Raw genomic sequence first — 27432 nt, 5'->3', positions numbered from 1 at the left:
TTTTAGGTTCCTCCGACCGCGCCTCCTTCGGCTCCGCCCCCCGCGCCCCCTACCTGGTGCGATGCGCGGTGGCACCCCCCGGCGGCCCCGGCCCGGTGCCTTCTGCCGCCCCCTCCCGGGTTCTCGACTCCCTCAGCCGAGGTTGAGTCCGACCGGGCCCCCGGATCCCCGGCTCCCTCGCACGAGGTCGAGCCAGCGGGCACCCCACCCGCCACCCTAGCCGGCGCCGCCACTTCCGCGACGGGCTCGACCTTGACCTCGCCCGTTACCTCCTCCGCGGCTGGCTCGGCTGGCGTTGTCACGACTCCTGACGCCACGGGCCCCGCCCCTGATGTCGCGGCCCCTGTGGCCGCGGTCCCCGCCGTCCTCGCTGGCCCGGTCACCCGTGCCCGTGCAGGAGTGCATCAGCCGAGCACGCGCTACTCCTCCGACGAGTATGCGTGCGCTGCCTCGACATCGACGCCATCACCCATCCCCACCTCCGCTCGTGCCGCCTTTCGAGATCCCCATTGGCTGGCCGCGATGCAGGAGGAGTTTGACGCCCTACAGCGCAACCGCACATGGCAGCTTGTTCTGCGACCCCTCTGTGCCAACATCATCTCTGGCAAGTGGGTGTTTCGCCACAAGACTCGCCCGAACGGTTCTCTCGAGCTCTACAAGGCTCGATGGGTGGTTCGTGGTTTTCGGCAGCGCGCGGGCATGGACTTCACCGACACCTTCGCCCCAGTTGTGAAACCGGGCACGATCCGCGCCGTCCTTCAGCTGGCCGTCTCGCGCGCCTGGCCTGTGCATCAGTTGGACGTTTCCAACGCCTTCTTGCACGGTCATCTCACCGAGCAGGTGTTCTGTGAGCAGCCTACTGGTTTCGTCGACGTCGAGCATCCCGACTTCATGTTCTTTCTCTCCCGCTCTCTTTACGGGTTGAAGAAGGCGCCTCGGGCTTGGTACCAGCGTATCACAGCCTTCCTGTAGTCTCTGGGCTTTCGGTCCTCTCGCTCCGATGCCTCACTCTTTGTGTATCATAAGGGAGCTGACACTGCATATCTGCTGCTCTACGTCGACGACATCATCCTCACGGGGTTCGCCCCCGATCTCCTTCAGTGGCTGACTGCTCGTCTTCGTGACAAGTTCGCCCTCAAGGACTTGGGGCCTCTGCACTACTTTCTCGGCATTGAGGTGATCCGCCGGGCTGACGGTTTCTTTCTGCATCAGCAGAAGTACGCCCATGAGGTCCTTGAGCGTGCCGGTATGCTTAACTGCAAGTCGGCGCCCACCCCCGTCGACACGAAGGCGAAAGTCTCTGCTCTAGAGGGGTCTCTCGCGTCCAATGGAGCGTTTTATCGCTCTATCGTCGGTGCTTTACAGTACTTGATGCTGACTCGCCCCGACCTGCAGTACGCTGATCAGCAGGTGTGCCTCCATATGCACGCCCCGCGTGACTCTCACTGGACTCTGGTGAAGCGTATTCTCCATTACATATGCGACACCATGTCCTTGGGACTCACCCTGACGGCCTCCGCCTCCACCGACCTCGTGGCCTACTCGGGTGCCGACTGGGCTGGCTGCCCCGACACGCGACGCTCTACGTCAGGCTAATGCGTCTACCTTGGGCCCTCGTTGATCTCCTGGTCATCGAAGCGGCAGCCCACGGTCTCCCGCTCCAGCGCCGAGGCAGAGTATCGCGCCGTGGCTAATGCCATGGACGAATGCTCTTGGATACGTCAGCTGCTCCAGGAGTTGCTTTGTGATGTTCACAAGGCCACTCTTGTCTACTGCGATAACGTCAGCGCGGTCTACCTCTTCGCCAACCCGGTGCACCATCGACAAACGAAGCATATTGAGCTCGATATTCACTTCGTGCGCGAGCAGGTTGCCCTTGGACGTGTTTGGGCTCTCCACGTGCCGACGACGCAACAGTTTGCTGATGTGATGACTAAGGGATTGCCTACTCCCGTCTTCGAGGAGTTTCGGTCCAGTCTCTGTCTCTCCGGCGACGCTTTGATTGCGGGGGGTGTTGACTATCTATTTTATACTACATGTGTATTGGAGTTATGGCCCACCTCCTAGTCTTGTATAGTTGAGGTAGAGGCCTTCCCTTGTAATATATATGCGTGCACCAGCACCCTAATCAATACATCGTATTGCAAATTATCTGTCTACAAGAAGAAATGAAATAAATAAAATCCAATACTAGCGACTAAATGTGGGGGTGGGTCCAACACCAATGCGCCAGCTAAGGCAAAGATTCATGTTTGGAGGATGATGAGGAATGGTCTGGAAATGGGTGCAGAGTTGTATCGTTGTCGAATCAAACCGGGGGTTTTTTGTGTTGCTTGCAGGAGATAAGAAACAATCCATCATCGTTTTTGGGCCTGTCAACATTCCATCCAGTTCTGGTAGATGCTGTGCTCGAAAAAGGGCGTCTTGGTGGCTACCCCACCGATCTCGATGGACTCCCAGAGCGCTTTGTCTCGCTGGCTGCTGAGCTGGTTCTTGGGGGCATCCGACGACGAGAAGGAAGCCATGATACATGCGGTCTATGGTCTTTGGTTGGCTCGGAACGAGGCAAGGGATGGTAGAAGAATCACTCCCCCACATGAAATTGTAGAATCTGTTTGTGCTTACATGCAGGAATGGAAGAGCACACATGAGCCTAAGGTGCGCCAGGACAAAGCTACAATCATTCAGAAATGGACACCGCTGGAACAGGGATGGATAAAAGTCAATTCTGATGGAGCAGTAGCGAAACATGGGAACAGGGGGGCGGAGGTGTGGTGCTGCGAGATCATCAGGGGGCGTTCATTGCAGCGGCATGTAGCGTCTTTCCCCACCAAGTAGACCCAGAAACGGTGGAGATATTGGCATGCAGAGATGCGCTCAAGCTGGCGGTGGACAAAGGAGCTGACAAAGTGCATGTGGAGCTGGATAGTCTTGCGGTGGTGCAAATGCTTAAGGACCTGAAGCAAAACATGGCTGCTGTTGGTTCGTGGATACAAGAATTAAAGATGGTGCTGCAATCTTTTGATAATTTCAGGGTCGAGTGGATCAGGAGGTCCGCAAATGTTGCCGCGCATAAGTTAGCTAAAGTAGGTGTTGGTGATAGTCTTTGTAAGGTTTGTATTGAGGTTTCTCCAGACTTTATTCTTGATGTAATTTCGGATGACATTCCAAGCTATGGTTAAATAAAGCGGCAACGTTAATCTAAAAAAAGACTAAATGTGGGGGTGAGACCATGAGAGCATCAAAGGGTTCAGCTGACGCTGGAGGCGCAGAGTGAAGATTGTATGCTTCTATGGGAAATCTTTTTTTGGGGGGGCGGGGGAGATCTTCTATGGGAAATTGACCTGGTGATGACACAACAAAGGTCTTGATGTTGGTTCTGCAGGATTGATGCATGATAACTTCAGATTGTGCAAGTTGCCAGACCGCTCTCGGGTCTTTGTAATCTTCTTTTGCTTAAGTTTGTTTGTTTTCTGCATGTTTCGAAGATCTGCTAACAGTATGCTCCAGACAAGGTTTTAGGACTTGGGCCTTTGGCCGCTTGTTCCGTTATCACTTCGATAGTGGGAACGTCATACTACCTGCAAGCCCGTCCCCCGCGTCCCTCTCTGAGGCGACTCGGGGGAACCCTAGCTCTCTCCGCCGCCGGCCCTCCTCCACCCTCCCTTCCCCCTCGTCGCCGCCGAGGGACACAGCCGGGCAAAGTCCAGGCAGTGCCGGCGGCGGCGGGGCCTCTCCCTGGCGCGTCTCTCTCTCCCCTGACGGCGGCGCGAGCTTTTTCGGCGGCGTGGCGCGACGGAGCTCTGGCGATGACTCGGTCCTACGGCGGGGTGGAGGGCAAGGCACCGTCCAGTGGTGCTGCCTCCGTGGCGGCTGCGGCTTGGGGCCCTTGATCCTGATCTGATCTGGATCTGGTGGTGCTTGGGTCTGGGCCATGGCGGCTGGCGAGGCGTGGTGTTCGTCGGGGCTTGTCGGCCTCTAGGCACCATGGGGGTGCCAGCGGCAACGCGTGCCCAGCATGGTGACGCTGGTGGAGGTGGCGGTCATCTTCTTCCAGAGATGGCCGGCCAGAGGCTTGGTGATCGGATCTCGAGATCCATCATCTAGTCCCGACTGCGAGTCAGAGAGACATGGTTGCCGGTGAAAACCGAGCCGACGGCAGGCGATGGCGGCGTTCTCGCTGTTACCTTGATGGAGGCATCGTCATGTAACTATTGTCGACCCACTCGTGCTGCTCCGGGGGAAACCCTAGGATCTGGTGTTCCAGATCGGACGATGACGGCACTGCGGTGTCGTTTCTCTCTTGGGAGCATCGTTTGTGGAGCAGCGCTGGAAGTCAGAGGCAAGAGGTGGAGCGGCTTCGTCTTGCACGGAGCTTCGGTGGAGATGTCAAGCCATGCCTCACCGACAGGTGCTACGGACGGCAGATCTTCCAAGGACTTCAAGCTGTGTCAGCTGGTGGTACTTGGCAGCATGCGCTGAGGTGTATCAGTGGCGACCGCGACGTGCTCAGCTGTTTGCGCGCAGGGAGGTGGTGCCTTTGGGCGCCGTGGTGGCGTCGACGATAGTTAGACCGAGCAAGGTTGTTGCATCAGTACAGTTCTGAAGATAGAGCGGTGGCAGTTGACGGCGGCGGACTCTCAGAGCACGCCGGATCAATGTGTGCCCCTGACCCGGCAAGTGGCTAGGTTGGGGTCTCAGGTCTTAGATGTTAGGCTTGGCTGCGAGGTCTGTGATATTATGCCCGGACTATCAGCATCCCTTCATCAACTGGATAGGAGTAGCGATAGATGTTGCCTAGACGGTGGCTTCAGACTTACTGTTGTATTTCTTTGTAAGGACTTTTGTGAATAATTAATAAAGTGGCTGCATGCATTGTCTAGATGCAGAGGCTGGGGGTCTTCCTCCATTTCTAAAAGAAAGGCATATTCATGCAAGCATATGTTCATCATAGAAACTTAACATGTTGTTTGTTAGAATTCCAATTTCCAACACACTGACATTCTGTAGCTATACATGGAGATTGCAACTCTGACCAACCAAACGGGCATGATATTTGAGTTTCGTCACTGACAACCAAAGAACAGAGAGAACTAAGCCCCCAACTACGATATAGGTGAAGTAGGCATGACTTGCGTAGATCAACAAAAGTGAAGCAATGTGTATCCTTCTCTATTGCTATGGCGTAATGAAATAAGTATACAAGCTAAGCCTTAACTCTGATCATGATTTAAGAGACGTGTGTATTTTGATCCAATAACAAAGCTTCATCCTCGATCAAGTTTTTAGTGAGAACATCTGTAGAGTTCAACTCCTTTTCCGAAAAATCTTCAACTTGCTTAGCAGTACGAGCCTCCATTTCGTCGGTGAAAGGGAAAAAGAAGAGAAGTACGTGTCTCTGTCTGTACATCACATCACCACACGGTGAAATAGTGTGTATACTTTTACCTCTCCCGGCCTCTGTAACCTCTCCTGTATGCCCCGTTAACCACACCTCTGTCAAAACACTGTCTGTCGACCCACTGTACGAGCCACGCGTTACCGTTGGGTTGCTGTACGAGCCTCTGTTCAGCGTTGGTCTTGGACGAGCACAATCGCATTGGCGTTGGCCTCCCTCCGCCGCCGCTTCCTCGCCCGCCGCAGGATCTCCAGCGCCTCCCCCTCCCCCTCGCTCGTCGCCTCCTCCGGCACCACCTCATCACCCGGACACCCTGCACCATACACGCACACACAGGATCAGCATGCATGCATGAGAGGCACCGGCACGCAGAGGGGGAAAGGAAATTCAGTTCAGTTCCGCGGCTGCCTCTACCTGCTTCCAACTTCAGGATCACGCAGGAGGCGCTCCAGTCGCTGTCAGCCCCCTCGTCTTCGCCGTCGTCATCCGAGTCCATGAGAAGGCCCAGCATCGCCTGCATCTTTTTCCCACATCCGCAACCAACCAAGCATGATCATCAGTAACTAACCTTCCAAGAACAACTTCACACTGGTTTAACCTAACCTACCGTTTCACTTGCTTAATTAACAAGCACAAACCACAGAGAATTTATGAAGCAGCGGCACCAAAGTGTGCTCAAGTAAATTCAGTCATGTTCTTCTTTCAGGACAAGTGATTCAATTCATCAGTGATGTTCTTCTTTCAGGACAAATGACTCAGTTAATATAATTCAGTGATGTTGGTCTTGAGCCATTAGCTAGCTAGCAGCATTGCCTTAGGTGATCTCATCTCTGCTAACATATAAGTACACTTGTTCAGCCGAGCTAGAAAATGAGTTACCTTATTGTTTGGCGCCTCTGTATTGACCTTCTGAATCGCCAACTCTTGCTCTTTAGGTGGCGCTGGCCTGCTGTAGCTTGGGCCAGCCAGTTCCGGTACCATCCACTGTTCCACCTTTGGCTTCAGATCAACCGCCTTTCGGTGATAAACCACGGGCGCAGGAACGCTGGCACCGACAGATAAACAAGCCTAATTAGTCAGTAGAATCTCAAATCAAACAAGGATCAGGGAAGATTAAAGCAAAGGCAGATGCATATTCAGAAAGTGGACGCATTTTTTTTTTCATTAGCATTATAACTGAAAGACACCAATCTAATTAATCTTGCTGTCAAAACAGAGATAACGCTCTACTGTACGGGCATTAGAATATTGGACATTTCAAGATTTGAGAGGCCAGAACTAACTAGCTTTGTAATGAAAGAAAAAAAAAGAGAAGCATCTTATCACAAGATCCTCCTGCACATAAATAAGAGTGGCAGTAGGTTTAATACCCCTTCTGGAGAGGCATAAGAATATCTTGTAGCTTTCCTCTTGAGGATTTCAAGATTTATAGGTTCAGTTTGATTTTCGATTTCATCAAGGCAATTTTCACATCTGATGCTCCACACCACAGCAGCAATGCATAGAGTAATTACCTAACAACCTAAATCTGCAGTAAGAAGCTGAGGTTAGAAGAAGATTACGCTGTTGTTACTGGTATCAGGGCTTTCCCATTTGCCTTGGGTTTCTGGTTCGTCTGCGACCTTCCATCTGCTGCTTCTGTTTGTTTCACCTGGGGCCTTCCATTTGTCACTCGTGTGAGGTACCTCTGGGGTTTTGCATTTGCTGCTGTTTCTGTTGGTTTCTTCCTCTGGGGCCTCCCATTTGCTGCTGTTTCTGTTGGTTTCTTCCTCTGGGGCCTCCCATTTGCTCCTGCTGCCTGGTTCTTCCTCTGGGGCCTTCCATTTGCTACTGCCGTTTGGTTCTTCCTCTTGGGCCTTCCATTTGCTACTGCCGTTTGGTTCTTCCTCTTGGGCCTTCCATTTGCTACTGCCGTTGGTTTCTTCTGCGGCCTTCTGTCTGCTACCGGTCCTTGGTTCATCAGGGGGCTTCCATCTGCTACTTGTGTCTGGTTCATCAGGGGGCTTCCATTTTCTACTGCTGCCTGGTTCATCAGGGGTTTTGCATTGGTGGTGCAGCTCTGATCCTTCAACAAAGAAAAGAAAAATAGAATATGAGGAGACAAATACTGAAAGGCTAGTTAATTCAAATAGTTGAGTAAGAAGTACGCGTACTGCCAGCATTTGCATCACCCCGGGCAGCCTACTATCGAGAGATCTGACAGCTCTAACGACCCCCTGTCCAAAGAGGCAAAGATCAGGAAGAGCCACATTAGTTGCTTTGCTTTAGTATGTGCAGTGACGACGGTTGAGCATTCCACATGATATACAAGATTGTGCATGTTCCTCAAAAGCAATATTTTAACTTCAGAGTAAAATGCTGAAAAATAAGCCCTAGTGCACAATGAGAATTTTTAGTATTAGATATCATGAATAGACGACGGAAATGATGGTTCCTGGAAAAAGAAAGATACAGAAGAAAATGGTATGAACCAGCCTATATGTTTATATGAAACTAAACTCACACATATGGACATTGGAGAGAGCTTTACATAGTGGTAAATCATCAAGATAAGATAATTACTTATATGCACATGCCGATGATCAGAATAATTTCCAAAGACAACCGAACCTAACAGAGTTGTATCAAAACTAGTGGTTGATCTTAGCAGTAGTACCTCCATCTCTTTTGTAAAAAAACTAAATATGTCACCCTTGAATTGCTCGAATTCTGTTTGAACTTGCTTTGGCAAGACTGAAAGTATCGAGGATATCTCATCCAGTTTGCTGGTGAGAATACTGAGCTGGTCAGCATTACTTTTCGTGCTTCCCTTGAGGAGTGCTTTGAGATCATCTTGCCCCTTAAGCTGTGGCAGCATGTTAGGATTAATTAAACAGAACTTTGTTGCCTCAGCAAAAAGAAGAAGGAAAAAAGGACTGAACCAGCAGCTATCCTTACAATTTGCTTTAGAGAGTCCTCTAGGAGCACAAACTTGGTCTGAATGCCACCAGCTGAACAAAACGAATACATGCTCTCATTAGTCGATGATGTACTATTTGTGGGAAGTAACAGAATCAGAGTGCAAAACTCATGAAGAAAATAGCAGCAACTACTATCACCCGTATGTTGATCTAAAGTACTAGTATCCATTAAGGGGTGACTTACAGTCTAGTGATGCCTCCTTCATGCCTCTGTTTAACTGCATCACATCATTTTGCACAGAGTCTAATATCATTCCCATCTTCTGTACTGAACTTGCCAGATGCTGAAATTTGCGCTCAACATCCTCATTAACCTGACCTGTCGAATAACATCAATTGAGCACTTTAGTCTAAATATACTTCCAAGTTCCAAGTATATCATGACAATGTGACAGCTAAAAATAGAACCTAGAGTCTAGGTTTAGAACAGCTTCAAGTCCACTATCTGTTTAAAGCATGCACCATTTGACCTTACATGCCCAGTAAATGAGAGAGTTTTTGTGAACCTATTCAGAACACCAAAACCAGTGTGCTTGAAGAGCATGTGAACTGTTGTTATGCCAATGAGTGAAATGTAATTTCCCTGCAAAAGAAAGATGAATAAAATGTAAATTCTGTCAGGTGCAAGGGCTTGAGTTTACATCTGCTATCCAGAAGAGAGGGGCTCCAGCGGTGGATAGGGTTGGTTGGTATTTTTGCAATTTGCAGCTGAGATTCGTCACGCATACAAGAAGAAGCTGAACTGGCAGGATACGAAGACTTCCGCTTCGACGGGTCCTCTTGCATGGCAAATTTCTGGTCACCAATGGAAAGAGAATGAAGATCACAACTGGGCAGCAGATAAACAGTATGCACCGTATATAACTTTTTTTTAAGGAATCCAACTTCTGCAACTAGCAAATATAACAAAAAAAACATAGCTGTTCTCAATAAAACATTTAGTAGCATAAGGACTGTTGGTTTGGGAATTCCCTCTGCATTGACGAATATGAATAAATAGTAATGGAACTACATACTGACTGTGCCCAGAAGGGCGTCAATTCTGACAAAACATAGCAGTACATGAATGCTATTCACACTTTCAGTCATGCTGTACAGAATGCTCGCGTGCACCAAATTGAGATATCAAGCAATACTTAGTTCACGAATTTGCTCAATGAAATGGCAACTGCAGAGATTTGTACTATTTCTTTTGCCTATCAAACAAGCACAAGTGGATTCAGTGGAAACGACTAATTGCAATAACCAACGCCAATCAATTCGTTGCAAACTTGCTACTGCAACCAACAAAATCCCAAAACTATAGTTACCCACAGACCGAACAAAATCACTGAACCCACCGATCCATCCGGTAGAAGCAAACGCGGCCTGGATCATCGATCATCACACAGTAGCAACAATTGGAGAAGAAGGAAGATGATGTATACGAGACCTGGTCGCGCGCGGGAGCCTGCGAGAGGAGGCTGAGGAGGCTCTCGTTGAGGGAGGCCTGCGAGAGCTGCGACTGCGCGTGCAAGAGCGACGCGCTGCCACCGCCCTGCGAGAAGGACGCGCCTCCGCCACCTCCGCCCTGAGAGAACGCTGCGCCTCCGCCACATCCGCCCTGAGAGAACGCCGTGCCTCCGCCACCTCCGCTCTGAGAGAACGCCGCGCCTCTGCCACCTCCGCTCTGAGAGAACGCCGCGCCTCCGCCACCTCCGCCCTGAGAGAACGCCGCGCCTCCGCCTCCACCGCCCTGAGAGAACGCGGCGCCTCCGCCGCCGCTGCCCTGGGAGAAGGACGCGCCTCCGCTGCCTATGCCCTGTGAGAAGGACGCGCCGACGCCCTGCGAGAAGGACTTCTGCGACATCGACTGGGACCGCTGCTGCTGCGCCGCGGAAGCAGCAGCAGGCGCGCTCGTCCCGCCACCACCGCCACCGCTGCTCCCTCTGGTCCTCCTGAACCACCAAAACAACACACCGCGATCACAAACCGAACCAAGTACGCGGCGGAACGAACGGGAGCAGCCGGCGGCGAGAGGGGAGGAGAGGGGAATTAATTAATTGGGCGCGGATCGGCCTGGGCGGGAGCACTGTACCGGGGAGGGAGGACGGAGATGGAGGCGAGGTCGCACGCCTTGTTGATCTTAAGCTTCATCACGTGCTTCCGGAGTGTCCCCCCCGCCGAGGAGGGCGCGGCGGTGATCGCCGGCGGGGGCAGGAGGAGGAGATGTAGGAGAGCGACGGATTAGGTAGCGGTGGTGGAGGTGTTGGGGAATGGGAGTCACCGAGAAATTTGAATTCTCTCTCGGCCTTCCCAGGTGCCGTGGTCTATGTGGGCTCAGGCAGGCAGCGTCGGCGGTGTGCGGAATGGGGTTTGAGTTGCTGAGCATACAGCGGATCCTTGAAAAAGGCTCCTTTGATATAAAGGAATTTAGAATATTTAAAGGATTTGAAACCTTAGTTACTTCCTCCATTTTTATATACAAGTCCACTATGAAATATACATTTTACATCTATACAAGGCCACCAACAGTAATCGAGGCAAAATCAATGATATTTTCTCGTACTAAGAACTTGTTTAATACTTGCATGCATGCAGTCATAATGACAGTTAGCTACTTCCTTCACTCAATTTCTTTGTATGCATGCGGAGTATTAATGATCCCGGTAAACAAGAAAAAAATCTGACTTGTAAAATATGCATTAAATTTTACACTGATACCTGTAATCCGAGTTTGTGGCCTTGTATATAAAAATGGAGGGAGTATTTTTTTATGATGCTCGTTTGATTTGTAGGAATGAAAACTTTCCATCCACTCAAACATTTTTTAGAATTCCTTTATTTTTCATGTGCTATCAAACACTTCACCTAATCCCGTAGGGTACAAGAGGAGATGACATTCTATTCCTATAACTTTAATATTCTCATGTTTCGAGAATCCACTGAGCGCGTGACCTCTCCTCACCTCTGAGCACCGGCCGCCACTCCGGCCCGGCAGCCACCATTCCCGGTGTCGGCATCCACCCTCCCACCTCTGTCTGTCCGAGCTCCTCCCTTCGGTTTTGGCGAAAATTTGCTCGTAAGGCATCTTCGAGGTCCTCCCAATTACCGATGGAGTTCTCGGGCAAGCTGTTAAGCCAATGTCGTGCGGGTCCTTTGAGCTTTAGTGGTAGGTATTTGATGGCATGGAGGTCATCACCTAGGGCCATGTGGATGTGTATGAGGAAATCCTCGATCCATATAGCGGGGTTCGTGGTTCCGTCATATTGTTCAGTATTGATGGGTTTAAACCCTTATGAGAATTGGTGCTGCATAACCTGCAAATGGAGCGAGCAGCTCCTCGGACCCGAGTTGTTGGTTGCCGAATGTCCGATGTCGTTACGGTCCTATCACATGTATAATCACGTGTATCGCCATGTTTGGCTAACCAAGCTAGGTATCCCGCATGTCCGATCGGTGGGCGCTCCCTAGATCCATAGATGGACCGAGACGAGCAGCTGGTCTTGATGCCAATTTCTTCTGCAATGGTTTCAAAAGGCAGAAATGGATCCTTGTCGTAATGGTGAGGTTTTTTAGGGGGGTCAGGATATCCACTTGTTGGCCTATCTCGGCCCCGAGGAGAGCGGTCAGGCTTCCCGGCCCAGTTGCGCTTTGATAGCGGGTTGCCGACAACCTCCTCATCAAACTCTGGGAGCAGCTTCCTTCACGGGTAGTACTGGTTATTCCCTGCGAATCATTCCTCAAGCTCTTGCTCAGTGTCGAGGAGCTCGGCCCATTTATCGTTTAGTTTGTCCTGTTCGGCTCTAAGCTTTTGGGACTTTTGCTTCATGCTTTTAGCGATGCTAATTAACCATCGGCAGAGAGCCTGCAGCCGAGGATCATCGAGGGGTTCCTTAGAATGTCAAATTCATCGGGTCCGAGGCTTACATCCTCCTCGGATTCTGGATAATAATTATCGTCCTCTGGGTCATCATTGTCCCCGTTGGACATGATGTCGTCTATTCGACCGTCATCGGCTTATCGCCAGCATTCTGATCCTCGGCGCCGTCAGGAGTAGCGCCATTATCGGTAGTGTCATGGCTAGCATCCCCATTACCAGTACCTTTACCATGGCGCCTTCTACGTCTGTGTTTAGGGGGCTCTTTGTCATCCTCATCCTTCTTAGGTGTATCTACCATGTAGACATCGTAGGAATAAGTGCCTGCCCATTTGTGGTATTGGAAGTGGCTAGGGGTGATGCAGTATAAGACATATCGTCGGCGTCTTCATCCATATCAACGGCCTCCTCGCTGGCGTAGTCCAGTACGTCGGTTAAATCCTGGTTTGTAGCTACTAGGTGGGTGGCGGGTGGGACAAAAAAATCACACTTACAGATTTACATCGAATGTGATTATAGACCGTGGTCTGATCATCCGAGATTCCAAGGCTCTGAATTCGATCTAACATCCCATTCAGGAGGGTAAGGTCGGCCTTGCCCATCTCTTGACAGTAGGCGGGGCTCACCCGAAGTTTGCCCGAGGCGCCACCTGATGTGGCCTCGGGGTTTTCGCTAGTTGGGCCCGATGCCTGCATCCGTAAAGCGGTGCTCGGATCCGAGCTAGAAGTCAGATCCGAAGTACATATCGCTCCATGGTCCTACTCCTAGATTGATTCTGGTGCCGGGACAGTGGCATCTGTAGGAACCCCAGGTCGGTCTGTGAAGGAAATATGCCCTAGAGGCAATAATAAAGTTATTATTTATTTCCTCATATCATGATAAATGTTTATTATTCATGCTAGAATTGTATTAAACCGGAAACACGATACATGCGTGAATACATAGACAAACAAATTGTCACTAGTATGCCTCTACTTGACTAGCTCGTTGATCAAAGATGGTTATGTTTCCTAACCATAGACATGAGTTGTCATTTGATAAACGGGATCACATCATTAGGAGAATGATGTGATTGACTTGACCCATTTCGTCAGCTTAGCACTTGATCGTTTTAGTTTACTGTTATTGCTTTCTTCATGACTTATACATGTTCCTATGACTATGAGATTATGTAACTCCCGATTACCGGAGGAACACTTTGTGTGCTACCAAACATCACAACTTAACTGGGTGATTATAAAAGTGCTCTACAGGTGTCTCCGATGGTACTTGTTGAGTTGACATAGATCAAGATTAGGATTTGTCACTCCGATTGTCGGAGAGGTATCTCTGGGCCCACTCAGTAATGCACATCACTATAAGCCTTGCAAGCATTGTAATTAATGAGTTAGTTGCGGTATGATGCATTACAGAACCAGTAAAGAGACTTGCCGGTAACGAGATTGAACTAGGTATTGAGATACCGACGATCGAATCTCGGGCAAGTAACATACCGATGACAAAGGGAACAACGTATGCTGTTATGCGGTTTGACCGATAAAGATCTTTGTAGAATATGTGGGAGCCAATATGAACATCCAGGTTCCGCTATTGGTTATTGACCGAAGACGTGTCTCGGTCATGTCTACATAGTTTTCGAACCCGTAGGGTCCGCACGCTTAAAGTTCGGTGACGATCGGTATTATGAGCTTTTGTGTTTTGATGTACCGAAGGTAGTTCGGAGTCCCGGATATGATCACGGACATGATGAGGAGTCTCTAAATGGTCGAGACGTAAAGATCGATATATTGGACGACCATATTCGGACACGCAAGTGTTCCGGGTGATTTCGGAGAAAACTGGAGTGCCGGAGGGTTACCGGAACCCCCCGGGAGAAATAGTGGGCCTTATGGGCCTTAGTGGAGAGAGAGAGGGCTGGACTAGGGCAGGCCGCACGCCCCTCCCCCTCTGGTCCGAATTGGACTAGGAGAGGGGGGGGCGGCGCCCCCCTTTCCTTCTCCCTCTCCCCCTTCCTTTTCCCCTCCCAGTAGGAGTAGGAAAGAGGGGAGTCCTACTCCTACTCCTACTAGGAGGAGGACTCCTCCTGGCGCGCCATAGAGGGCCGGCCGGCCTCCCCCCTTGCTCCTTTATATACGGGGGCAGGGGGCACCTCTAGACACACAAGTTGACCATTGATCCCTTAGCCGTGTGCGGTGCCCCCCTCCACCATAATCCACATCGATCATATCGTAGCGGTGCTTAGGCGAAGCCCTGCGTCAGTAGCAACATCATCACCGTCAACACGCCATCGTGCTGACGGAACTCTCCCGTGAAGCTCTGCTGGATCGGTGTTCGTGGGACGTCATCGAGCTGAACGTGTGCTGAACTCGGAGGTGCCATGCGTTCGGTACTTGGATCGGTCGGATCGTGAAGACGTTCGACTACATCAACCGCGTTCTCATAACGCTTCCACTTACGGTCTACGAGGGTACGTGGATGATATTCTTCCCTCTTGTTGCTATGCATCACCATGATCTTGCATGTGCGTAGGATTTTTTTTGAAATAACTACGTTCCCCAACAGTGGTATCCGAGCCAGGTTTATGCGTAGATGTTATATGCACGAGTAGAACACAAGTGAGTTGTGGGCGATACAAGTCATACTGCTTACCAGCATGTCATACTTTGGTTCGGCGGTATTGTTGGATGAAGCGGCCCGGACCGACATTACGCGTACGCTTACGCGAGACTGGTTCTACCGACGTGCTTTGCACACAGGTGGCTGGCGGGTGTCAGTTTCTCCAACTTTAGTTGAACCGAGTGTGGCTACGCCCAGTCCTTGAGAAGGTTAAAACATCACTAATTTGACAAACTATCGTTGTGGTTTTGATGCCTAGATAAGAACGGTTCTTGCTTAGCCCATAGCAGCCACGTAAAATTTGCAACAACAAAGGACGTCTAACTTGTTTTTGCAGGGCATGTTGTGATGTGATATGGTCAAGACATGATGATATATTTTGTTGTATGAGATGATCATGTTTTGTAACCGAGTTATCAGCAACTCGCAGGAGCCATATGGTTGTCGCTTTATTGTATGCAATGCAATCGCCATGTAATTGCTTTACTTTATCACTAAGCGGTAGCGATAGTCGTAGAAGCATAGTTGGCGAGACGACAACAATGCTACGATGGAGATCAAGGTGTCGCGCCGGTAACAATGGTGATCATGACGGTGTTTCGGAGATGGAGATCACAAGCACAAGATGATGATGACCATATCATATCACTTATATTGATTGCATGTGATGTTTATCTTTTATGCATCTTATTTTGCTTAGATCAACGGTAGCATTATAAGATGATCTCTCACTAAATTTCAAGGTGCAAGTGTTCTCCCTGAGTATGCACCGTTGCGAAAGTTCGTCATGCCGAGACACCACATGATGATCGGGTGTGATAAGCTCTACGTCCACATACAACGGGTGCAAGCCAGTTTTGCACAAGCAGAATACTCGAGTTAAACTTGACGAGCCTAGCATATGCAGATATGGCCTCGGAACACTGGAGACCGAAAGGTCGAGAGTTAATCATATAGAAGATATGATCAACATATTGATGTTCACCATTGAAAACTACTCCATCTCACGTGATGATCGGACATGGTTTAGTTGATATGGATCACGTGATCACTTAGATGATTAGAGGGATGTCTATCTAAGTGGGAGTTCTTTAATAATTTGATTAACTGAACCTTAATTTATCATGAACTTAGTACATGATAGTATTTTGCATGTCTATGTTGTTGTAGATAGATGGCCCGTGCTGTTGTTTCGTTGAATTTTAATGCGTTCCTTGAGAAAGCAAAGTTGAAAGATGATGGTAGCAATTACATGGACTGGGTCCGTAACTTGAGGATTATCCTCATTGCTGCACAGAAGAATTACGTCCTGAAAGCACCGCTAAGTGCCAAACCTGTTACAGGAGCAACACCAGATGTTATGAACGTCTCGCAGAGCAAAGCTGATGACTACTCGATAGTTTAATGTGCCATGCTTTACGGCTTAGAACCGGGACTTCAACAACGTTTTGAACGTCATGGAGCATATGAGATGTTCCATGAGTTGAAGTTAATATTCAAGCAAATGCCCGGATTGAGAGATATGAAGTCTCCAATAATTTCTACAGCTGCAAGATGGAGGAGACTAGTTATGTCAGTGAACATATACTCAGGATGTCTGGGTACCATAACCACTTGACTCAACTGGGAGTTAATCTTCCTGTTGATAGTGTCATTGACAGAGTTCTTCAATCACTGTCACCAAGCTACAAGAGCTTCGTGATGAACTATAACATGCAAGGGATGAATAAAACAATTCCCGAGCACTTCGCAATGCTAATGGCTGCGGAGGTAGAAATCAAGAAGGAGCATCAAGTGTTGATGGTTAACAAGACCATCAGTTTCAAGAAAAAGGGTAAAGGGAAGAAGAAAACTTCAAGAAGAATGGCAAACAAGTTGCTGCTCAAGAGAAGAAACCCAAGTCTGGACCTAAGCCTAAGACTAAGTGCTTCTACTGCAAAGGGACTGGTCACTGGAAGCGGAACTGCCCCAAGTATTTGGCGGATAAGAAGGATGGCAAGGTGAACAAATGTATATGTGATATACATGTTATTGATGTGTACCTTACTAATTCTCGCAGTAGTGCCTGGGTATTTGAAACTGGTTCTGTTGCTAATATTTTCAACTCAAAATAGGGACTACGAATTAAGCGATGATTGGCAAAGGACGAGGTGACGATGCGCGTGGGAAATGGTTCCAAAGTCGATGTGATCGCAGTCGGCACGCTACCTCTACATCTACCTTCGGGATTAGTATTAGACATGAATAATTGTTATTTGGTGCCAACGATAAGCATGAACATTATATTTGGATCTTGTTTTATGGGAGACGGTTATTCATTTAAATAAGAGAATAATGGTTGTTCTATTTATATGAGTAATATCTTTTATATTCATGCACCCTTAAAGAGTGGTCTATTCTTTTTGAATCACGATAGTGGAGATACACATATTCATAGTATTGAAGCTAAAAGATGCAGAGTTGATAATGATAGTGCAACTTATTTGTGGCACTGCCGTTTAGGTCATATTGGTATAAAGCGCATGAAGAAACTCCATTCTGATGGACTTTTGGAATCACTTGGTACTTGCGAACCGTGCCTCATGGGCAAGATGACTAAAACTGAAGGAAATATGCCCTAGAGGCAATACTAAAGTTATTATTTATTTCCTTATATCATGATAAATGTTTATTATTCATGCTAGAATTGTATTAATCAGAAACATGATACATGTGTGAATACATAGACAAACAGAGTGTCACTAGTATGCCTCTACTTGACTAGCTCGTTGATCAAAGATGGTTATGTTTCCTAGCCATAGACAAAGAGTTGGCATTTGATTAATGGGATCACATCATTAGGAGAATTATGTGATTGACTTGACCCATTCCGTTAGCTTAGCACTTGATCGTTTAGTTTGTTGCTAGTGCTTTCTTCATGACTTATACATGTTCCTATGACTATGAGATTATGCAAGTCCCGTTTACCGGAGGAACATTTTGTGTGCTACCAAACGTCACAACGTAACTGGGTGATTATAAAGGTGCTCTACAGGTGTCTCCGAAGGTACTTGTTGGGTTGACGTATTTCGAGATTAGGATTTGTCACTCCGATTGTCGAAGAGGTATCTCTGGGCCCACTCGGTAATACACATCACTTAAGCCTTGCAAACATTGCAACTAATAAGTTAGTTGCGGGATGATGTATTACGGAACGAGTAAAGAGACTTGCCGGTAACGAGATTTAACTAGGTATTGAGATACCGACGATCGAATCTCGGGCAAGTAACATACCGATGACAAAGGGAACAACGTATGTTGTTATGCAGTTTGACCGATAAAGATCTTCGTACAATATGTAGGAGCCAATATGAGCATCTAGGTTCCGCTATTGGTTATTGACCGGAGACGTGTCTCGGTCATGTCTACATAGTTCTCGAACCCGTAGGGTCCGCACGCTTAAAGTTCGATGACGGTTATATTATGAGTTTATGTGTTTTGATGTACCGAAGGTAGTTCAGAGTCCCAGATGAGATCGGAGACATGACGAGGAGTCTCGAAATGGTCGAGACGTAAAGATCGATATATTGGACAACTATATTCGGACATCGGAAAGGTTCCGAGTGGTTCGGGTATTTTTCAGAGTACCGGGGAGTTACGGGAATACGGGGGTAGAAGTATATGGGCCTTATTGGGCTTTAGGGGAGAGAGAGAGGCAGCCCCCCCCCAATGTCTAGTCCGAATTGGACTAGGGGGAGGGGCGGTGCCCCCTCCTTCCTTCTCCTCCCTCTTCCCCTTCCTTGTCTCCTACTCCTACTACTTGGAAGGGGAGGAATCCTACTCCCGGTGGGAGTAGGACTCCTCCAGGGCGCGTCATAGGGGCTGGCCCTCTCCCCCTCCTCCACTCTTTTATATACGTGGCCATGGGGCACCCCATAGACACAACAATTGATCTCTTGGATCTTTTAGCCGTGTGCGGTGCCCCTCTCCACCATATTCCACCTCGATAACATCGTAGCGGTGCTTAGGCGAAGCCCTACGATGGTAGAACATCAACATCGTCACCACGCCGTTGTGCTGACGGAACTCTCCCTCAAAGCTCGGCTGGATCGGAGTTCGAGGGACATCATCGAGTTGAACGTGTGTAGAACTCGGAGGTGCCATGCGTTCGGTACTTGGTCGGTCGGATCATGAAGACGTACGACTACATCAACCACGTTGTGCTAACGCTTCCGCTTTCGGTCTACAAGGGTACGTGTACACACTCTTCCCTCTCGTTGCTATGCATCACCATGATCTTGCGTGTGTGTAGGATTTTTTTTGAAATTACTACGTTCCCCAACAAAAACGCCGTTCTCCAAAACTATGGAGCGAGCAACAGATTTGTTGGAAATCATACATATTGATGTATGTGGTCCGATGAATATTAAGGCTCGCGGCGGGTATCATTATTTTCTCACCTTCACAGATGATTTGAGCAGATATGGGTATATCTACTTGATGAAACAAGTCTGAAACATTTGAAAAGTCCAAAGAATTTCAGAGTGAAGTGGAAAATCATCGTAACAAGAAAATAAAGTTTCTACGATCTGATCGTCGAGGAGAATATTTGAGTTACGAGTTTGGTCTTGATTTGAAACAATGCGGAATAGTTTCGCAACTCATGCCACCTGGAACACCACAGCATAATGGTGTGTCCGAACGTCGTAATTGTACTTTATTAGATATGATGCGATCTATGATGTCTCTTACTGATTTACCGCTATCCTTTTGGGGTTATGCTTTAGAGACGACTGCATTCACGTTAAATAGGGCACCATCTAAATCCGTTGAGACGAATCCTTATGAACTGTGGTTTGGCAAGAAACCAAAGTTGTCATTTCTTAAAGTTTGAGGCTGCGATGCTTATGTGAAAAAGCTTCAACCTGATAAGCTCGAACCCAAATCGGAAAAATGTGTCTTCATAGGATACCCAAAAGAGACAGTTGGGTACACCTTCTATCACAGATCCGAAGGCAAGACTTTTGTTGCTAAGAATGGATCCTTTCTATAGAAGGAGTTTCTCTCGAAAGAAGTGAGTGGGAGGAAAGTAGAACTTGATGAGGTAATTGTACCTGCTCCCTTATTGGAAAGTAGTTCATCACAAAAACAGGTTTCTATGACACCTACACCAATTAGTGAGGAAGCTAATGATGATGATCATGAAACTTCAGATCAAGTTACTAACGAACCTCGTAGGTCAACCAGAGTAAGATCCGCACCAGAGTGGTACGGTAATCATGTTCTGGAAGTCATGTTACTAGACCATGACGAACCTACGAACTATGAGGAAGCGATGATGAGCCCAGATTCCACAAAATGGCTTGTGGCCATGAAATCTGAGATGGGATCCATGTATGAGAACAAAGTGTGGACTTCGGTTGACTTGCCCGATGATCGGCAAGCCATCGAGAATAAATGGATCTTCAAGAAGAAGACAGACGCTGATGGTAATGTTACTGTCTACAAAGCTCGACTTGTTGCGAAAGGTTTTCGACAAGTTCAAGGAGTTGACTACGATGAGACCTTCTCACTTGTAGTGATGCTTTAGTCCGTCCTAATCATATTAGCTATTGCCGCATTTTATGATTATGAAATTTGGCAAATGGATGTAAAGACTGCATTCCTGAATGGATTTCTGGAAGAAGAGTTGTATATGATGCAACCTGAAGGTTTTATCGATCCAAAGGGTGCTAACAAAGTGTGCAAGCTCCAGCGATCCATTTATGGACTGGTGCAAGCCTCTCGAAGTTGGAATAAACGTTTTGATAGTGTGATCAAAGCATATGGTTTTATACAGACTTTTGGAGAAGCCTGTATTTACAAGAAAGTGAGTGGGAGCTCTGTAGCATTTCTAATATTATATGTGGATGACATATTGTTAATTGGAAATGATATAGAATTTCTGGATAGCATAAAAGGATACTTGAGTAAGAGTTTTTCAATGAAAGACCTCGGTGAAGCTGCTTACATATTGGGCATCAAGATCTATAGAGATAGATCAAGACGCTTAATTGGACTTTCACAAAGCACATACCTTGACAAAGTTTTGAAGAAGTTCAAAATGGATCAGGCAAAGAAAGGATTCTTGCCTGTGTTACAAGGTGTGAAGTTGAGTAAGACTCAATGCCCGACCACTGCAGAAGATAGAGAGAAAATGAAAGATGCTCCCTATGCTTCAGCCATAGGCTCTATCATGTATGCAATGCTATGTACCAGACCTGATGTGTGCCTTGCTATTAGTTTAGCAGGGAGGTACCAAAGTAATCCAGGAGTGGATCACTGGACAACGGTCAAGAACATCCTGAAATACCTGAAAAGGACTAAGGATATGTTTCTCGTTTATGGAGGTGATAAACAGCTCATCGTAAATGGTTACGTTGATGCAAGCTTTGACACTGATCCGGACGATTCTAAATCGCAAACCGGATACGTGTTTATATTGAACGGTGGAGCTGTCAGTTGGAGCAGTTCTAAACAAAGCGTCGTGGCAGGATCTATGTGTGAAGCGGAGTACATTGCTGCTTCGGAAGCAGCAAATGAAGGAGTCTGGATGAAGGAGTTCATATCCGATCTAGGTGTCATACCTAGTGCATTGGGTCCAATGAAAATCTTTTGTGACAATACTGGTGCAATTGCCTTGGTAAAGGAATTCAGATTTCACAAGAGAACCAAGCACATCAAGAGAAGCTTCAATTCCATCCGCGATCAAGTCCAGGTGGGAGTGCTACCTCTTGAGAACTGCATTGGATTTCCCCGAAGAGGAGAGGATGATGCAGCAAAGTAGCGTAAGTATTTCCCTCAGTTTTTGAGAACCAAGGTATCAATCCAGTAGGAGGCTACGCTCGAGTCCCTCGTACCTACACAAAAACAATAGCTCAATGCAACCAACGCGCTTAGGGGTTGTCAATCCCTTCACGGTCACTTACGAAAGTGAGATCTGATAGAGATGATAAATAATATTTTTGGTATTTTTGGTATAGAGATGCAAAGTAAAAAGTAAAAGCAAAGTAAAAGGAAAGCAATAATAAAGTGATGGAGATTGATATGATGATAAAGAGACCCGGGGCCATAGGTTTCACTAGTGGCTTCTCTCAAGAGCATAAGTATTCTACGGTGGGTGAACAAATTATTGTTGAGCAATTGACAGAATTGAGCATAGTTATGAGAATATCTAGGTATGATCATGTATATAGGCATCACGTCTGAGACAAGTAGACCAAAACGATTCTGCATCTACTACTATTACTCCACTCATCGACCGCTATCCAGCATGCATCTAGAGTATTAAGTTAAAAACAGAGTAACGCCTTAAGCAAGATGACATGATGTAGAGGGATAGTTTCATGCAATATGATAAAAACCCCATCTTGTTATCCTCGATGGCAACGATACAATATGTGCCTTGCTGCCCCTTCTGTCACTGGGAAAGGACACTGCAAGATCGAACCCAAAGCTAAGCACTTCTCCCATGGCAAGAACAACCAATCTAGTAGGCCAAACCAAACTGATAATTCGAAGAGACTTGCAAAGATAACCAATCATACATAAAAGAATTCAGAGAAGATCCAAATATTATTCATAGATAGACTGGATCATAAACCCACAATTCATCGGTCTCAACAAACACACCGCAAAAAGAAGATTACACCGAATAGATATCCACAAGAGAGGGGGAGAACATTGTATTGAGATCCAAAAAGAGAGAAGAAGCCATCTAGCTACTAACTATGGACCCGTAGGTCTGAAGTAAACTACTCACACTTCATCGGAGAGGCTTGGATGATGATGTAGAAGCCCTCCGTGATCGATGCCTCCTCCGGCGGAGCTCCGGAACAGGCCCCAAGATGGGATCTCATGGATACAGAAAGTTGCGGCGGTGGAATTAGGTTTTGGCTCCTGTTCTGATCGTTTGGGGGTACGTGGATATATATAGGAGGAAGAAGTATGTCGGTGGAGCTTCGAGGGGCCCACAAGGCAGGGGGCGCGCCCTAGGGGGCGCCCTCCACCCTCGTGACCGCCTCGTGGCTTTCTTGACGGAGGGTCCAAGTCTCCTGGGTCTTATCTGGTGAGAAAATCACGTTCCCGAAGGTTTCATTCCATTTGGACTCCATTTTATATTCCTTTTCTTCGAAACCCTAAAACAGGCAAAAACAACAACAATTCTGGGATGGGCCTCCGGTTAATAGGTCAATCCCAAAAATAATATAAAAGTGGAAAATAAAGCCCAATATAGTCCAAAACAATAGATAATATAGCATGGAGCAATCAAAAATTATAGATACGTTGGAGACGTATCAAGCATCCCCAAGCTTAATTCCTGCTCGTCCTCGAGTAGGTAAATGATAAAAACAGAATTTTTGATGTGGAGTGCTACTTGGCATAATTTTAATGTAATTCTTCTTAATTGTGGTATGAATATTCAGATCCGAAAGATTCAAGACAAAAGTTCATATTGACATAAAAATGATAATACTTCAAGCATACTAACTAAGAAATTATGTCTTCTCAAAATAACATGGCCAAAGCAAGTTCATCCCTACAAAATCATATAGTTTAGTCATGTTTCATTTTCGTCACACAAGAATGCTCTCATCATGCACAACCCCGATGACAAGCCAAGCAATTGTTTCATACTTCAGTAATCTCAAACCTATAAACTTTCACGCTATATATGAGCGCGAGCCATGGACATAGCACTATGGGTGGAATAGAATATAATGAGGGGGGTTATGTGGAGAAGACAAAAAAGAGAAAGTCTCACATCAATGAGGCTAATTAATGGGCTATGGAGATGCCCACCGATTGATGTTAATGCAAGGAGTAGGGATTGCCATGCAACGGATGCACTAGAGCTATAAATGTATGAAAGCTCAACAAAAGAAACAGTGGGTGTGGATCCAACTTGCTTGCTCACAAAGACCTAGGGCACTTGAGGAGGCCCATTGTTGGAACATAAAAGCCAAGTTCCATAATGAAAAATTCCCACTAGTATATGAAAGTGATAACATGAGAGACTCTCTACTATGAAGATCATGGTGCTACTTTGAAGCACAAGTGTGGTAAAAGGTAGTAACATTGTCCCTTCTCTCTTTTTCTCTCATTTTTTTGGGCCTTTCCTTTTTTATGGCCTTTCTTTTTTTATTCCTCACTTGGGACAATGCTCTAATACTGGTGATTATCACACTTCTATTTATTTACAACTCAATGATTACAACTCGATACTAGAACAAAGATGACTCTATATGAATGCCTCTGGTGGTGTACCGGGATATGCAATGAACCAAGAGTGACATGTATGAAAGAATTATGAACGGTGGCTTTGCCACAAATACTATGTCAACTACATGATCATGCTAAGCAATATGACAATGATGAATGTGTCATGATGAACGGAATGATGTAAAGTTGCATGGCAATATATCTCGGAATGGCTATGGAAATGCCATAATAGGTAGGTATGGTGGCTGTTTTGAGGAAGATATAAGGAGGTTTATGTGTGAAAGAGCGTATCATATCACGGGGTTTGGATGCACCGGCGAAGTTTGCGCCAACTCTCAATGTGAGAAAGGGCAATGCACGGTACCGAAGAGGCTAGCAAAGATGGAAGGGTGAGAGTGCGTATAATCCATGGACTCAACATTAGTCATAAAGAACTCACATACTTATTGCAAAAATCTACAAGTCATCAAAAACCTCGGCACTACGCGTATGCTCCTAGGGGGGTAGATTGGTAGGAAAATACCATCGCTCGTCCCCGACCGCCACTTATAAGGAAGACAATCAAATAACACCTCATGTTTCAAATTTGTTGCATAACGTTTACTATACGTGCATGCTACGGGACTTCCAAACTTCAACACAAGTATTTCTCAATTTCATAACTACTCAACTAGCATGACTTTGATATTATTACCTCCATATCTCAAAACAATCATCAAGCATCAAACTTTTCTTAGTATTCAACACACTCATACGAAAGTTTTATTATTAATCTTGCATACCAAGCATATTAGGATTTTAAGCAAATTACCATGCTAATAAGACTCTCAAAATAATCTAAGTGAATCATGAGAGATCAATAGTTTCTATAAAACAAATCCACCACTGTGCTCTAAAAGATATAAGTGAAGCACTAGAGCAAAATTATAAAGCTCAAAAGATATAAGTGAAGCACATAGAGTATTCTATCAAATTCTAAATCATGTATGGCTCTCTCAAAAGGTGTGTATAGAAAGGATGATTGTGGTAGACTAAAAAGCAAAGACTCAAATCATAAAAGACGCTCCAAGCAAAACACATATCATGTGGTGAATAAAAATATAGCTCCAAGTAAAGTTACCGATAGAAGTAGACGAAAAAGAGGGGATGCCTTCCGGGGAATCCCCAAGCTTTGGATTTTTGGTGTCCTTAGATTATCTTGGTGGTTCCATGGGCATACCCAAGCTTAGGCTCTTGCCACTCCGTGTTCCATAATCCATCAAAACTTTACCCAAAACTTGAAAACTTCACAACACAAAACTTAAAGTAGAAAATCTTGTGAGCTCCGTTAGCGAAAGAAAACAAAAGACCACTTCAAGGTACTGTAATGAACTCATTATTTATTTATATTGGTGTTAAACCTACTGTATTCCAACTTCTCTATGGATTATAAACTATTTTACTAGCCATAGATTCATCAAAATAAGCAAACAACACACGAAAAACAGAATCTGTCAAAAACAGAACAGTCTGTAGTAATATGTAGCTAGCGCAAGATATGGAACCCCAAAAATTCTAAAATAAACTTCTGGACGTGAGTAATTTATCTATTAATCATATTCAAAAAGAATTAACTAAATATCACTTTCCAAATAAAAATGACAGCAGTTCTCGTGAGCGCTAAAGTTTTTGTTTTTTACAGCAAGTTCAACAAGACTTTCCCCAAGTCTTCCCAACGGTTCTACTTGGCACAAACACTAATTAAACACAAAAAACACAAACAAAACAGAGGCTAAATAATTTATTTATTACTAAACACGAGCAAAAAGCAAGGAATAAAAATAAAATTGGGTTGCCTCCCAACAAGCGCTATCGTTTAACGCCCCTAGCTAGGCATAACAAGCAAGAATAGATCTAGGTATTGCCATAATAGTAAGATAGATTATTAAAACTCATTTCATATTCTCTACATTCGGCAGCAAGTTTTCTTTGAGTCAAGCAAAAGTAATCAAAAGGACTAAATTTAACGGGACAAAAGTCCCCAAGATCAGCCTTGGGAGGTATAGGTTCCTCCTTTGGTCCTTCATAATGCACAACTAATTCATCATTATAAGGATTCTTTTGACAGAACTTTGTGAGCCTATATTCAAGAGAATATCCTAGTTCATTATTTTGAATAGCCAAATCATCATCAAGTTCATAAATTCTATCAATTAAAACATTGGTAGGAACCCTTTTTCTAAGATTTTCATTGAAAGCAACATAGTCTAGAGAGTGAAAACGCATTATTTCTTCTTGATCCAAGAGGATAGCCTCTATGGGAGGACGGCAAGCGTCCACCCTATAATGCGCAAAGATTTCTTTGGCTTCTTTTATTATGAATCTAAACTCATGAGCCAAAAAGGTAGTAGCGGCACGCTTAACAGAAGAATGCTCAATATTAGAAAATTCCAGAAAAATCCTTTGTACGGAAGGATGCATGCGCATGAATTGTCTTTCAAGTTCAACTACAAGCATGGCAATAGCGTCCGCAAGACTACTAGTTCTGTGAAGGATAGAACTACCCATAGAAGGTAAAGCACTGACACAAGTAAAGAAATCTTGAATAACTCCTTTTCCAATAATATTACCACTACCAACACGGAATTTTTTTTGTATGAAAGATGGTAGGTTCTTTAGCAGGAGGATCAGAATTTTTCATGATATTATTATTGTCCATATCGACAATAATTTCCCCAATTTCAGACATAGAGGCAGAAGGTAAAGGACTTGACATAACGACAAGCAAACAAACTAACACACAAGCAAACAAAAAGCAAACGGGTAAAAGAGGCAAATAGAGAGGGAGGATAGAGAGAGAGAGAGAGAGGGCGAATAAAACGGCAAGGGTGAAGTGGGGGAGAGGAAAAGGAGAGGCAAATGGCAAATAATGTAATGCAGGAGATAGGGATTGTGATGGGTACTTGGTATGTTGACTTTTGCGCAGACTCCCCGGCAACGGCGCCAGAAATTCTTCTTGCTACCTCTTGAGCACTGCGTTGGATTTCCCCGAAGAGGAGAGGATGATGCAGCAAAGTAGCGTAAGTATTTCCCTCAGTTTTTGAGAACCAAGGTATCAATCCAGTAGGAGGCTACGCTCGAGTCCCTCGTAACTACACAAAAACAATAGCTCAACGCAACCAACGCGTTTAGGGGTTGTCAATCCCTTCACGGTCACTTACGAAAGTGAGATCTGATTGAGATGATAAATAATATTTTTCGTATTTTTGGTATAGAGATGCAAAGTAAAAAGTAAAAGCAAAGTAAAAGGAAATTAATAATAAAGTGATGGAGATTGATATGATGATAAAGAGACCCGGGGGCCATAGGTTTCACTAGTG

At 46.1% G+C, this 27432-nt stretch overlaps 1 protein-coding gene across 1 annotated transcript; it reads right to left on the bottom strand.

The window, feature by feature from the left end:
• Positions 1 to 5151: 5151 nt before the first annotated feature.
• LOC147985731 (protein PAIR1-like) lies at positions 5152 to 10712 on the bottom strand. The gene is made up of 11 exons (XM_087544234.1): positions 10436 to 10712; positions 9791 to 10295; positions 9000 to 9153; positions 8543 to 8677; positions 8336 to 8388; positions 8055 to 8243; positions 7552 to 7614; positions 6961 to 7463; positions 6278 to 6443; positions 5813 to 5918; positions 5152 to 5711 (listed from the first exon to the last, which is right to left on the bottom strand). Exons 1-11 carry the CDS (start codon positions 10492 to 10494, stop codon positions 5569 to 5571), a joined length of 2076 nt encoding a protein of 691 aa, XP_087400360.1. The 5' UTR covers positions 10495 to 10712; the 3' UTR covers positions 5152 to 5568.
• Between the last annotated feature and the right edge of the window lie 16720 nt (positions 10713 to 27432).

Source organism: Triticum urartu, chromosome 2A (assembly GCF_056163025.1).
Source record: "Triticum urartu cultivar PI428250 chromosome 2A, HENAU_Tu73, whole genome shotgun sequence".
NCBI classification, from domain to species: domain Eukaryota; kingdom Viridiplantae; phylum Streptophyta; class Magnoliopsida; order Poales; family Poaceae; genus Triticum; species Triticum urartu.
Note: the sequence above shows the minus strand (reverse complement) of the source record. Positions and strands in the feature narration are given on the sequence as shown.

Excerpts from the sequence above, each read along its gene's own strand:
- LOC147985731 (XM_087544234.1), bottom strand. The coding sequence starts at position 10,494 with ATGAAGCTTAAGATCAACAAGGCGTGCGACCTCGCCTCCATCTCCGTC. Across the intron at positions 7,464-7,551 it reads GGGTGATGCAAATGCTGGCA|GATCAGAGCTGCACCACCAA; the intron begins GTACGCGTACTT and ends TCTTTGTTGAAG. Across the intron at positions 5,712-5,812 it reads GATCCTGAAGTTGGAAGCAG|GGTGTCCGGGTGATGAGGTG; the intron begins GTAGAGGCAGCC and ends TGTATGGTGCAG.